Genomic DNA, 12,711 nt, shown 5'->3' with positions numbered 1-12,711 from the left:
GAACAATGCTTCAAAGTTGCTCTTGGCGATCATGGAGAGCAGGCATGACAGTGAGAATGCAGAGAGGATTCTCATCAGCCTCCGCCCGCAGGAACTGGTAAGGGCTGAGTGGGGTGGGAGGGTGAAGGACCCCCATGAACTTGCTGCTGGACCCCGACACCTCCAGGTCCTGGTGGAGTTTCAGCCCAAACCCACATTGGCTGCTGCCCTACCAGCAGCTGCACCAGCATCCCTCCTGAGGAGGAAAACAGGGTGAGGAGACCAGGACAAGCTCACCCACCCTCTGCTGCCTTCCAGGTCGACGTGATTAAGAAGGCCTATCTGCAGGAGGAGGAGTGTGAAAACGCTGAGGTTTCCCCTCGGGAAGTTGGCCACAACATTTATATATTGGCGCTGCAGGTACTGATGCTGCAATCTGCTATGACCAGGCTGGGCTCCCACTCACTCGTCTGCACATCTTATTTATCTCCATTTCCTCCAGCCATGCTGGGAGATGTGCATTTTGCCTTCCATGAAAACCCAGCATTGTGGCTTATTGGCCGTCCCACTCCAGTGCTGCAGAGGCTGCTCCATCCCATGCTGACACAGCTCTTGTTGTTCCCTTCCAGCTGTCCCGACACAACAAGTCTCTGCAGCAGCTCCTGAAGCCAGTGAAGCGAATCCAGGAGGAAGAGGAGGAGGGCATCTCATCCATGGTATGGAAAGTCCTCGGGCATGGAGGCTGCCCTGCTGCTTGTCAGCCTGGATTTGGTTCCCCTCTGCTCCCCTCCTCCTGCCCTTCCCTTCAGAAGGGCTGAGTCCTCTGCTGCCATTTCTTCCTGCTGTACCTCAGCTCCCAAATGAGATTCAGCAGTAATATGATTTCCCCGGGGTTTAGGGGCATTGATTTGTAATTTGTGGATTAGCAGCTTTTGGATGTAATTATTGCAGGGAATCGAATGTCTGTCACCTTAGGGAGCACTCGTACCCCTTTGGGAAGCTTTAATTCATTTGCTTTCCCTTGAAACCTCATCAGGTTCGGTACAATTTGAGGAACGATGTTGTCAGTGCAGTTAGACTTGAACCCCCCCGGCTGTCCCCGCTCTCACCCTCTCTCCTCTCCCAGCTCAGCCTCAATAACAAGCAGCTGACGCAGATGCTGAAGTCGACGGCCCCCGTCCAGGAGGAGGAGGAGGACCCGCTGGCGTACTATGAGAAGCACACGTCCCAGATTGAGGCAAGACCTGTTTGGGCTGCTAGTACAGACAGCTGATGGATCCCACGTGTGCTCTGCCTGCCTCGTGCCCCCGTTATTCTGCACCAGGAGCCTTCCCAGCTCGGTGCCCATAGGATGCAGCTGCAAAGAGCTGGAGACATTAGCAGAGCCCATAGGGAGTTGGGGGTGTGCACAGGCCCTTCCTTCTCCCCAGAGCAGGCAGTGGAACAGCCCCGTCCTTGCTTGTTCCTCCCAGCATAGCCATGCAAGGGTGTGTTTGCAGGGTCAAGTTGTAGCGTTAAATGAGTGGTGGTGATATTTGGATTTGGGGAGGTATGGCTGGGTTTAGAAAAGCAGGCAGCCCAGCATGCTATGGGCGGGATGTAAGGCATTTTATTCCTGCAGATCGTGCGCCTGGACCGCAGCATGGAGCAGATCATCTTCCCTGTGCCTGGAATCTGCGAGTTCCTCACCAAGGAGACCAAGTACCGACTGTTCACCACGACGGAGCAGGACGAGCAGGGCAGCAAAGTCAGTGATTTCTTCGACCAGTCGTCCTTCCTCCACAATGAGATGGAGTGGCAGAAGAAACTGCGCAGTAAGAGCGAGCCAGACCTTCCCTTTGCAGCAGAGCAGCCGTGCTCTGTGGGGGCTGTGACCCCCAATAGCAGCCTGGAGATCTCCTTATTGCCCCTGGGAGGTTGTATTTCCTCCACTCCTGTTAGTGCAATTCCTCATAACCTGGGAGCATCTTCCAACACATTCCACACCTGCAGCTGTGCTCCCCTAGAGAGCCCTCTCTTTGTTTCAGTTGGCTTCTCCCAAGCCAGCATCCAGCAGCACCATGTTGTTGATAAAGCTGCTATCTCTGCACTATGCAGATCTCAGGTGCTTTCAGGGCTGCACCAGGACGGACTTCCTGGCTTAAAATAACAGAAGCTCAGTCAACAGTTAGGAGGCACACTATAAATACTGTGCTGTGGCCCAGAGGTAGCACGGCAGCACTGAAAACGCTTTCAGATCCAGTCAAAACTATCTTAGGAATTCAGCAGGAAACAAGTTTCCAGTACGGATGGGAAACTGCTGCCTGTGTCTCCTCTGGGACAGAGAATCAGGCTGCAAACACAAAGGCACTGCTGTTTGGAAGGGTGTGAGGATGTAAGAGGTGGGAGAACAGGGAGGAGTGAAGCCAATCTGATTCCAAGGTGCCAGGGGAGGTCAAAGGGCCCAGAAACCACAGAATGTGAGCAGAGACATTTTGAACTTGGGTTCCTGTTACAGAATGAGGGTCCCACTGGCTGTGCTGGGCTCAGTGTGGGTGTCCAGGAGTTCACAGCCTTCCCTGCTGGCACGAGGTTGGCTGAGATGTGTGTCTGCCTCCTCTCCCCGCAGGCATGCCGCTGATGTACTGGTTCTCCCGCAGAATGACTCTCTGGGGAAGCATTTCCTTCAACCTGGCCGTCTTCATCAACATAATTATTGCTTTCTTCTACCCTTATGTTGAAGCCACTTCCATGGGTAAGTGCCCCAGCAGCTTCTGCTCCTCCTAGTGGAGGAAAAAGGGGATCCTGGTGTGCAGGGAGCATTGTCCCCTTGCTTGTGTTCAGCCTTTGTCTCCTCTTGACTCCTAAAGCCTTTTCTGCTGGTCCTGGCAAGGGACTGAATCGAGGTTTCAGTTGCCAGCCCTCCCACGACTTCCTTCTTAGGGAACAGGCTGGGCTGTACTTTCCCTGTTTGGAAAATAGGGGAAGTAAGGACAGAATACGTACCAGCTGTCTGGGAGCCTTAATGATCTACAGTGGTTGGAGATCTCAGATAAAAGATGTTAGAAAAGCGTATCAGTAAGGACCATCTCTCTGCAGTCAAACACCATTTCTGTCTTCCTTCCCTCAGATAATCAGCATATTGGGTTTCTGGATGCTTTGGGCAGTAACACAGTGTCTGATTGGCAACGTGCATTTAACCTCATGCCATTTAATTGCTGTGGGTCATCTCTTTTCCAGGAGTGCTGGATTCCCCATTGATCTCACTGCTCTTCTGGATTCTGATCTGCTTCTCCATCATGGCCCTGTTCACCAAGCGGTACGGTGTCAGACCGCTGCTGGTGGCCCTGATCCTGCGATCCATTTATTACCTGGGGATTGGACTCACACTGAACATCCTGGGAGCTCTCAATGTAAGCTCTTGGAGCGCTGCTGGAAAGACAGCATAGCGTCCCGTGCCACAGGAGGCTGTTCTGCACTCACAAAGCACAGCAAACCTCACTCCCTCCTTCCCATTTCTGCTTGCTCTCCAGCTGACCAACAAGATTGTGTTCGTGGTGAGCTTTGTGGGTAACCGTGGGACCTTCATCCGAGGCTACAAGGCCATGATCATGGATGTGGAGTTTCTTTACCATGTTGGCTACATCCTGACCAGCGTCCTGGGGCTCTTTGTGCACGAACTCTTCTACAGCATCCTGGTACAGTAGATGTTTGGGGCACAGACGTAGCCAGGCTGTGCTGTTAGGAGCTAAAAGTTTCCTATGGCACCTTCCAGGTGCTGATCGATACCAGCAGTGAGAACAGTGCCCCGTGCTCCAGTATTTGCGTAGGCTGATCTTTCTGCCTCCCGACAGCATCTATTACTGTCTCTCTCCCAGCCTTTTGCTATCACTCTCTTTCTAATCTCTGCTGCATGCTTTATCTGGGTCAGCTGGGAGACAACGTGAGCTGGTGCGGGCAGAAGCAGGGGGCATGCGTCCTATTCTTGGCTCTCCTGCTGTGCTGAAGTTTGCTTCATTCTTCTGCAGTAAGACAAAAAACTTGAGTGCTTTATGTGATAGTTACTCGGTGTCTATTGAGTGATCCCAGATCTCGAGATAAAAGGGGCACAGGTAGGCCAGGCATTGTCACAGAAAAGCACCCTGCAGCATTTATTTGCTCCTGGGTCCTTTCAGCTGTTCGACTTGATCTACCGTGAGGAGACCTTGTTTAATGTCATCAAGAGCGTGACGCGCAACGGGCGCTCCATCCTGCTGACTGCCCTCCTGGCTCTCATCCTTGTCTACCTCTTCTCCATTGTGGGCTTCTTGTTCCTGAAGGATGACTTCATCCTGGAGGTGGACAGGCTGCCGGACAGCAAAGCCCAAGGTGAGCCAAGCCATGGACTGCTGTGGCAGAGCACGGGTCCTTCTTTGAGGCTGCATCACTGTGTGCAGTCATTGATGTGTGGTCCCACACTCTTTGGAAAGCTGGTTTTGGGGCTGGCAGAGAAGAATCTGCCTGCACTGATATAGAGACCTCACGCTGCAGAAAACAAGGCCTGGGGGTTGGGGGGACTGCAGAGAAGGAGGTGGGCAGGTAGGAATGAATGCTGTAGCACTGCAGAAGTCTTACTGGAACTCGAGCAGAAGATGGATGATGCTGACGTTGCTCTGGCTGTTAAAAAAACAAGCAGCTTGTGTGTCAATCATAACACAGGGTTTTGGGTTAGGCTTATTCTCCTCTTCTTCACATCTGAAGCCTTCTCGGTATGATTTTACATTCACAGAGATAAGGTAGCATGGAAGAAATATGCTCAGATTATTTGAGTCAAGTGCAGGTCATAAATATACAGAAGGTTGGAGATTAGAGTCTAAAAATCAGGATGCTTTAAAGAGTGAATACCCTTGCAAAAGCAGCTGGTTGATGGTTGCATCCAAAGCTCTCCTAACTTCAAAGGATGAGAATGTGGTTTTTCTGCATCTCAGCCTGGAAAACTGGCAGCTATCTCTGAGCAAAGCTGGGATGTCAGTGGGATGATTACCCAGCCCATGGCAGGGGAATTGGAGCTAGATAATCTTTAAGGTCCCTTCCAATCTGAGCCATTCTATGATTCAAAACCCGGAAAAGGCCAAGAGAATGTGGATCAAGGTTTTTTTTTCCAAGTTATTTGAAAGCTGCAGTGAGATGCAGGTGAAGAACATTTGTGACAGGAGCAAAGAGCTGAGGCTCTGACAAGGCTATGGGCTCTTTTACTTGCAGATGACCCCTTGGGGATGCAGAGGAACATGGAGACCTTCATGGAGTCCTGCAGTGGTGACAAAATTAGCTGCTCCTCTGTGCCCACTGCCTTGCAAGGTAAGTGAGCTCATCAGGAAGGTCAGTGCAGTTAGCAGCAGGGTAACCTTACAGCCTTGTTTGTCAGCCAGCTCAGAAAAATCCTACAAAGGACTGAAAGATGGGGAAAATAGCCCATTTTTTTGCATTTATTGAGCGAAGGGCCTGAAAATCCTGCACTCCCTCTCAAAAAGATGTTGAAATACTGATTTAATTTGGTCATAAAGCGGGTGCTTTGGGGGTGCTCAAACACCTCCATTGCAAGGAGGAAGATGGAGGAGATGCTGGGATGCTTGGGATCACACTGCATCGCTGCAGCTCATCCCTGGAGCTCTGGATTCTTTGCTTCTTGTGCCCTGTCTGTGCTCTGGCTTTGTGCTTTTATTCTTCCCTCTGGTGTTGTAGAAGCAGACGCTGACCAGTGGGAACGAGCCTGTGACACGCTGCTCATGTGCATTGTCACTGTCCTGAACCACGGCCTGAGGAACGGAGGGGGTGTGGGGGACATCCTGCGCAAGCCATCGAAGGACGTGAGTGGGGTCCCTTCCTTCTGCCACCGCAGAGCTGCCCTTCCTGCCTGGAAATCACTCCCAGCTCTTTCCTCCTCTGCCATCCTTCAGTGCTTTCCCCATCACACCCCCCTCACTGCTCCTCACCTTGTTCCCTCAGCCTGCGGTCCTTGCAGCCAGGCAGCACAGATGGAGGTTTGCAAGACACGTATTTTCCCTTTTGTCCATCACAGGAGTCCTTGTTTCCTGCTCGGGTTGTCTACGACCTCCTCTTCTTCTTCATTGTCATTATCATCGTCCTGAACCTCATCTTTGGGGTCATCATTGACACCTTTGCTGACCTGAGGAGCGAGAAGCAAAAGAAAGAAGAAATACTGAAGACCACTTGTTTCATATGTGGTGAGTGCAAGATCCTTGGCTCTGCGTGTACAGGAACTGCCCCCACGCTGTTCCTCCCTTTAAGGTCAGACACAAGGGAAGGAGTGAAGCTTCAGCTGGTTTTTAGGTTTCATTTGGTTCCCAACACAACTTAAATCCATTCATCTGTGGGTCGCTGCAGTGTGAGGAGGCTGAAACAAGGACACAAAGCAGGAGGGGAAATTATCCCTATTCCTACTGTCCTTCTGTTAATGAGATGATAAAGGAATGCTGCACTGTGGTGTTCTCGTCACCGTGCATCACTCCTGGGACCAGCATTTATCAACTGGAAAACAAAAGCATATTGCTAAGGAAATAAATAGAGGAAAATGTTCCAGAATGCTTTCGGTCATAGGAAGGCATCCAAAAAACCAACCCAACCATAAATATAGCTGTTGGTTTTTTTCTTTCTTGTAAGATCCATTGGGTGCATTTTGTTCTTTTAGATTATATAGGCAGGAAGCACAGCTAGTAGGACTTTAAATAGAAGCCTCATGAATACACAACTGGGTTATTTTCTCTCTGCTTTGGATGCTTGTTGTGTGCTAAATGCCAACTAATTATTAAAAGCACTTCTTGAAAGTCACACCTGGGACAGGAGGCAATTATCCGCACTTCCTTTCTCATGTGTTTCCTTGCTCACTTCTTACCTTGGCCTCCCCTCCTTTTCTCTTCTCTCCACCTTCTTCACTCTTGACTGCCTTTCCCAGGACTCGAACGGGACAAGTTTGACAACAAGACGGTGTCATTTGAGGAGCATATTAAGGAAGAGCACAACATGTGGAACTACTTGTACTTCATAGTGCTGGTGAGAGTGAAGAACAAGACGGACTACACAGGTCCTGAAAGCTACGTGGCTCAGATGATAAAGGTACGTGTCCTTTCCGAGCAGCTTATTGCACCCTGCCTGCCTCAGAGAAATGTTGGAGAATGGTGGGATTTCCAAAAAAAAACCAACAGGTTTTGAGAAGGAACTTTTGGAAAATAGATAAGAAAGTCATTGATCTGAGGTTCATTCCTAGCTGGTTAATTCTGCTTTGCCATCGGGGTGTAGCGAGCAGTACAGGCTGTGACTGCAAGGTGAGTTCAAGGCAAAAAGGGAAGGCAAGGAGAAAAACCCTTCTGAACCTGGATCCAGACTGGGGGGAAAGAGGTTAAATGAGTAGGTGGGGGGAAATGTGCAGGGATGCAGACAAGCCTTTGAGAATTTTTTTAGGCCCCAAGCATAGCCAAACCTCCATGGAAATCCTGCTGCATCTTCTGTTTCCTTCTCACCCCCTCCTGTTCTCCATGGTCACCTTCCCAGAACAAGAACCTGGACTGGTTTCCCCGGATGCGAGCCATGTCACTGGTCAGCAATGAAGGGGAAGGGGAACAGAACGAGATCCGAAATCTTCAAGACAAACTCAACTCAACGATGAAGCTCGTGTCCCATCTCACCTCCCAGCTGAATGAGCTGAAGGAACAGGTACTAAACCTTATAAGAAACAGGAAAGCTTGTATTAAAATACCCTCTGTCCTTACCAAAATAGACACCCGTTCCAAGAGCAGGAGGCAGAACCAGCCCATCCCTATTTAACTATGGGTACAATTCAAAGGGCTCTTTTAGCTTTAAGAACACTCAGGCCATGAGCTTCTTGATACCTCCTCATCAGCTAGGGTCCGACTCATGGGGTGTTCTGGCAGATGCTTAGAGCAGCCCAGTCAGTCACACACCTGAGAAGCACACTAATGATCAGAATAACAGCCTGCTTTCCTACCTCACTTGTGTCCTTGTTTGAACTCCAGATGACAGAGCAAAGGAAGCGCAGACAAAGGATGGGGTTTGTGGATGTCCAGAATACCATGAACCACTAAGACGCAGAAAAAGGATCAGCTTCACCCACTGAAGGACTGAACACACCGATCAGATGCTGAGGCTGCTTATCGCTGGGTCCCATGCATGGACATCACTGTCAGAGAAAGCAGGACCACGTGGAGGGGCTTCCAAGTCAATATTTTCCTTAGATTGCTTGTAAGCAATTCAGGAACCAACGGCTGGCGAGTATTCCTCACAGTTCCTGGACCCACATGTTACTCCAATGCCCTTAGAGGAAGATACATTATACAAGACTTTCATTCCTCATTGCAATAACTCTTTATTTTGCAAATGTGGGGGGTTGTATCTTTATCTCCATGCGCTGCATCTGGGTGGCCTCCACCTCAGGTGTTGTGTAAGTAGCTGTAGGGCTGCAGTATTTAACTTATTCCAGGAGTGTCTCTAGTAAATGTGGAACTTTGCAAGCCAGCCATCGTATTTGCTGTACCTGCTCCATGCTGCTTCCTGTCCATTTAAAGAGTTCTGTTCATCACTTTGGTGCAGTAAAAGAGGAGCTGACCTCGAGGAGATGGATTTGATAATTTAGCTCTCCAAGTGAGGATGAGTATCAAAGCCAGGACTGTGTGTTCACACAGTCTTTTGCCTTCTGTGGACAAAGAATATCTGGGCAGTAGTAGTAGGAAACTGCAGGTTTACAGGAGTTCACTGTGAAGGGGTGTCCTGTGGGTTAGTTTCATCTCTGGTGTAATGTTTTACTTTGTTGTTGTTGTTGTTACTTAAGAACTAAAGTGTAAATTGCCTTAACTAAATTAAAGACAAAATGAAGTTATAATAAAAACTTAAATATGGTAAAGAAACCTCCCTTCCTCTACGCTCTGGGATGCAGGCTGGGCTGTCATAAATAGAAATACAGAGCAATTAAAATACATGAGCCAATCCAGGGCTATATTACCAAAGGTACTCACCAACCCACTGCCAATAATGTTACCATGAAGAACTACCTGCAACACCAGCCTTGCATTCTGAAGTGCTGGATCGGAGCATCCTGCAAACTTCCAAGTTCTTTCACCACTTGCCAGGAAAACAGAGTCCAACACACAGGAAGGAGCAGCTGTTCGTGCTGTATGGAGCCAAGCAGAGTCCTGGCATAGCTGCGTTCTAGACACTCATCATTCTCCAGCCAAGCAGCGCTGTAGCCATCCCAGCTCTAATCCTGCGCCTCTGCCTCCTAAGAATAGGGGCTGAGACAAGCGCTGAAGATTTAAAGAGCAATAAAAATATGCCACAGCCATGGACTAATCACACTTGAAATTAGTTGCTGGCCCGATATAGCAACACATCATGACAACCTATCTTCATCCCTCAGATATGCAGTAACCGACACAGAACCTTCTCTTCCCGCTGGGGGCAATGTGCATAGTTAGCTGAGCCAGCATCACAACAGTGCAGCACTGCAGACAAGGTATACAGCTGAGATCTCTTCTTACACTGCTCTGCTGTCACCATGGTAAACAGCCACCTCAGTCCTTCCTTGCATCTTCCCAGGCTACTTCTCAAAAGAAAAACAAACGTGATCATTAAAAGTTCTCTCTCCCTCAGTTTCCCTGTTAACAGTGCAAACACAGATAAGCACAGCTATGTCTCCCTGCCGTCACTACTGCTGTCTTCACGAGCAAATTTAAAGCTTGTTGTTATAAGCTGTGCCTCCTTGCCGTGCACTGCCTGATGGGCTGTTTCTTACAATACTAATGATCTGGTCTAACACCACAAAGCCCTTTTCTTTATAACATTTACACCGATCCGATATGCCCCCATCACAGATGTGGTAAAGTAGGTCCCACATTCCCAAAAGGAAAAGAGCAGACATTACAAAAAAAAAAAGTCTGAACAAAAAAAACCTGCTGTTGCTAAGAGGAATGAATGGTTTTATTCATCATGGCAACACGGAGCGTTAGGGATATGTACAGGGGGAGCAGGGGTCAGCCTGTCACTTCGAGTCCTCTTCAGATTTCTTGGTGTAAAACCTTTCTCGCCATTTTCTCCACGTCCCTTTTTTCATGTCTTCCATCTGTTTCAGCATGTCTGCAAAAGGAGAACAGAGAGAGATGGGGAAAGAGGATGAAAAAAAGCAGGAAAGCAAAGGGCTGAAAGCTCTCTTATAAGAGCTTTGCCTTACAAATGTTTTCTCTTTTTGACTTTTTGCCTTAATGAATTTCTATTTCAGGGCCTGAGGCAAGTTTGTTTCCCTTCCAATCAATTGTGCAGGGAGCCCCTTATCTCTAACAACTAATATTCAGTTGCCATGCGCTACAGTCAAAGTTAGGAACTGGAGCAGAACAAAAGGCATTGGCTTCCTGCACCACGCTTAATAAATGATTTGGCTGAGAGTCTTTCTGCATTGTGGTGCCCTGTTTTCTCTCAAGGTCTAATACGAGATAAGAAGTACTGAAGGGAATTTGAACACGATGAAATGGAAGTCAAGAATTTTTTGAGCCACATAACAAACGTGGATTGCTTTCATACAGCTCCTGCCATTCTATCTGAAGAAGCCTTTACAAACCCTCTGCTGTTCCTGCCCACTGCAAAAACCACAATTGACTTTTTGTCCCGATAGATTACTGAGACTCTCCTCAATTATGCCTGAACTGATACCTTTCGAGCCATCCTAATACACCTGCATGGCAGTCCCAATCAGTCCTTTAGTCACAAGCGTTTAGTAGAGGTGATGAAGTGAACACCACAAAGAACAGAATGTAATTTATCTCCTGCATTGATTTACTCCCAAATCACAGTATTAGTACCTGTTGCTAGGATCATCTTGCAATCTTGCACTGTCACTCCAGTGAAGCTTGTGTCTTTCAGGCGTGGATACTTCACAAACAAGTAGGTGAGAGAAGGAGAGACAGAACAAGGCATTACAAGTGCACTAGAAGACTTAATATACCACCAAATAAATAACAGAGCCCTACTCATTTTCAGTCAAGAAATAAGAACTGTGCTCATCCATAGCAAAAACTACCCCTGGCATTGTTCAGACACAGCAGCACCGGGGAACCCAAAGGCAGCAGGCAGTGCAGCAGCCACTTGACTTCTCATTTGCCTGCTGTATGCCCAGAACCCCTGCTGTTAAGAGGCAGGGTACTGCAGCAGGTGGTGACTGCCCCACTAAAGGGCTGGCAATGGCTAACAGCAAACCTTACCTTGTTTTTGTAGAAGTTGGTGTGGATTCTGACCAAGCTCTCATACATTTGGTCGCAGGTCTCAGGATCAGCGATCTGGAAAGTGACAGAAATATCACACAAGTCTTATTTTAAAGCCTGCATAGCAACAGATTTCATTTGAGCTGAAAGTCTGTGAGAAGGACAGCAGAAGAGCAGCTGAGTTCTCAGTGCAATGCAGGATGCTGCTGACCCCTATTGTGCTGCTCCTGAATGCAGAGCATTTTCTTTCTCCTCCATTTCTGGCCAGCTTGGCCTACAAGAATAATGAGGCATGTAAGTTCTAGAAGGGACCTTGAGTTCTGCTCACAAAGATATGACAGCTCAACTGTGAGTGCACAGGGAATGTGAACGTAGCTGGATGGTTTTCTCCTCAAGCTTATTGGCCAGCACTGTGAAAGCTGAGCTTTCTCTGCTCAAAGGCAGGTTTTGCTTCATTCTAAAGGATCAAACAGGATCAGGTACTGGGATGGAAGGTAGAGAAAATCCTGGTGCGAGCTAAAAATAGTTTATAATTGATCAGGGAAAAGCGGCATGAAAAGCACTGAGCAGCTTGTGTGGGGTAAATGGATTTCTATTTTGGTCCAGTAAGTTGGAAAGATTTTGCTAATACCTAAAACTCTCGGTTCATCTGACAGGTGCCTCAGCCTTACAGAGTCTGTGAATGGCACGGCGTCTTGTTTTTCTAATTTATAGCAGGGAATAACTTGATGAGGACCCTGAACTGCTGCCCAATGACATCAAAGGCAACGATTAAAACAGACACATGAACAAGAATAGTATCAGCCATAACAAGGCAGGATAAAATGACACAGCTCGTCTGTCCTTGGGGTGCTGGAAGGGGCTGGAAACGGCTCCTGCAGCAGAGGGGATGAGGCCAGAGGTTGTCGAGCACCATCAAACTGCAGGTGATTCTCAGCTCGGGGTATCTGCAGTCATTTCCATGTGACCCCGCTGATGTTGCAGTGATGACAGCAGCAATAGCCATTAAACAGCGCTGCCTCCACGTGGATAAAGCAGACATTCCGCTGACAGAACATCCTTTAAGGCCCCTCCATCCCTCACCCATCCCTTCCTTTGGCTGCATTAAATCCTTACACACACAAATCTCGGTACCATACACAGACACCAACCACCCCCCCATCCCCATGTAGGCCGCAGCCGCCGTCCCGGCCCCGTCCCCGCTCCCACCTGCGTGTTCTCCCCCTCTCGGAAGGCCTGGGCCACTCTCTGCCGAATAAAGGCTCCCAAATCCCGCTGTCTCTTCGTCTCCTCCACCGGCCACTCCTCGCACAGCCGCAGGAAGCGCCGGTACCTGGTGGCCGCCATATTTAACACGTGATTCTTATAGGGTGGGGGCGGAGTTGCTCATGCGCAGTCCCCCCACCCCATAGGATGGATGGGACCTTTAGGGTCACCCCGGGATCACAGCCCACCCGGCCCCATAGAGCGATACGTGTGTGCAGCATCACAC

The 12,711-nt window shown here is 48.9% G+C and overlaps 2 protein-coding genes across 3 annotated transcripts in view; one reads left to right on the top strand and one right to left on the bottom strand.

Moving 5' to 3' along the window:
* Nucleotides 1-8,876, top strand: part of ITPR3 (inositol 1,4,5-trisphosphate receptor type 3) — a 33,343-nt gene extending 24,467 nt beyond the window's left edge. For both annotated transcript variants that reach the window (XM_015885333.2, XM_015885334.2), the window contains 15 exons: nucleotides 2-97; nucleotides 298-399; nucleotides 609-695; nucleotides 1,106-1,216; nucleotides 1,601-1,793; nucleotides 2,588-2,713; nucleotides 3,199-3,371; nucleotides 3,492-3,656; nucleotides 4,134-4,326; nucleotides 5,200-5,295; nucleotides 5,680-5,804; nucleotides 6,017-6,182; nucleotides 6,911-7,071; nucleotides 7,507-7,668; nucleotides 7,989-8,876. In XM_015885333.2, the coding sequence (XP_015740819.1) occupies nucleotides 2-97; nucleotides 298-399; nucleotides 609-695; nucleotides 1,106-1,216; nucleotides 1,601-1,793; nucleotides 2,588-2,713; nucleotides 3,199-3,371; nucleotides 3,492-3,656; nucleotides 4,134-4,326; nucleotides 5,200-5,295; nucleotides 5,680-5,804; nucleotides 6,017-6,182; nucleotides 6,911-7,071; nucleotides 7,507-7,668; nucleotides 7,989-8,057 (2,025 nt within the window). In that variant the 3' untranslated portion in view covers nucleotides 8,058-8,876. The remainder of the gene's footprint in view (nucleotide 1; nucleotides 98-297; nucleotides 400-608; nucleotides 696-1,105; nucleotides 1,217-1,600; nucleotides 1,794-2,587; nucleotides 2,714-3,198; nucleotides 3,372-3,491; nucleotides 3,657-4,133; nucleotides 4,327-5,199; nucleotides 5,296-5,679; nucleotides 5,805-6,016; nucleotides 6,183-6,910; nucleotides 7,072-7,506; nucleotides 7,669-7,988) is intronic.
* Nucleotides 8,877-9,918: 1,042 nt separating this feature from the next.
* Nucleotides 9,919-12,594, bottom strand: LOC107324902 (ubiquinol-cytochrome-c reductase complex assembly factor 2). The gene is made up of 4 exons (XM_015885332.2): nucleotides 12,429-12,594; nucleotides 11,220-11,294; nucleotides 10,821-10,890; nucleotides 9,919-10,101 (listed from the first exon to the last, which is right to left on the bottom strand). The coding sequence occupies exons 1-4, from the start codon at nucleotides 12,564-12,566 to the stop codon at nucleotides 10,007-10,009; spliced, it is 378 nt and encodes a 125-aa protein (XP_015740818.1). The 5' UTR covers nucleotides 12,567-12,594; the 3' UTR covers nucleotides 9,919-10,006.
* Between the last annotated feature and the right edge of the window lie 117 nt (nucleotides 12,595-12,711).

This window comes from Coturnix japonica, chromosome 26, assembly GCF_001577835.2.
Source record: "Coturnix japonica isolate 7356 chromosome 26, Coturnix japonica 2.1, whole genome shotgun sequence".
Lineage (NCBI taxonomy): Eukaryota > Metazoa > Chordata > Aves > Galliformes > Phasianidae > Coturnix > Coturnix japonica.
This window is presented reverse-complemented; position numbering and strand designations above follow the sequence as displayed.

Bases quoted from the DNA above. Each gene is read 5' to 3' on its own strand.
- LOC107324902 (XM_015885332.2), bottom strand. From the start codon at position 12,566: ATGGCGGCCACCAGGTACCGGCGCTTCCTGCGGCTGTGCGAGGAGTGG. The intron at 11,295-12,428 runs GTGGGAGCGGGG...GTCACTTTCCAG, and splicing joins GAGAGGGGGAGAACACGCAG to ATCGCTGATCCTGAGACCTG. The intron at 10,891-11,219 runs GTAAGGTTTGCT...TTGTTTGTGAAG, and splicing joins CCAACTTCTACAAAAACAAG to TATCCACGCCTGAAAGACAC.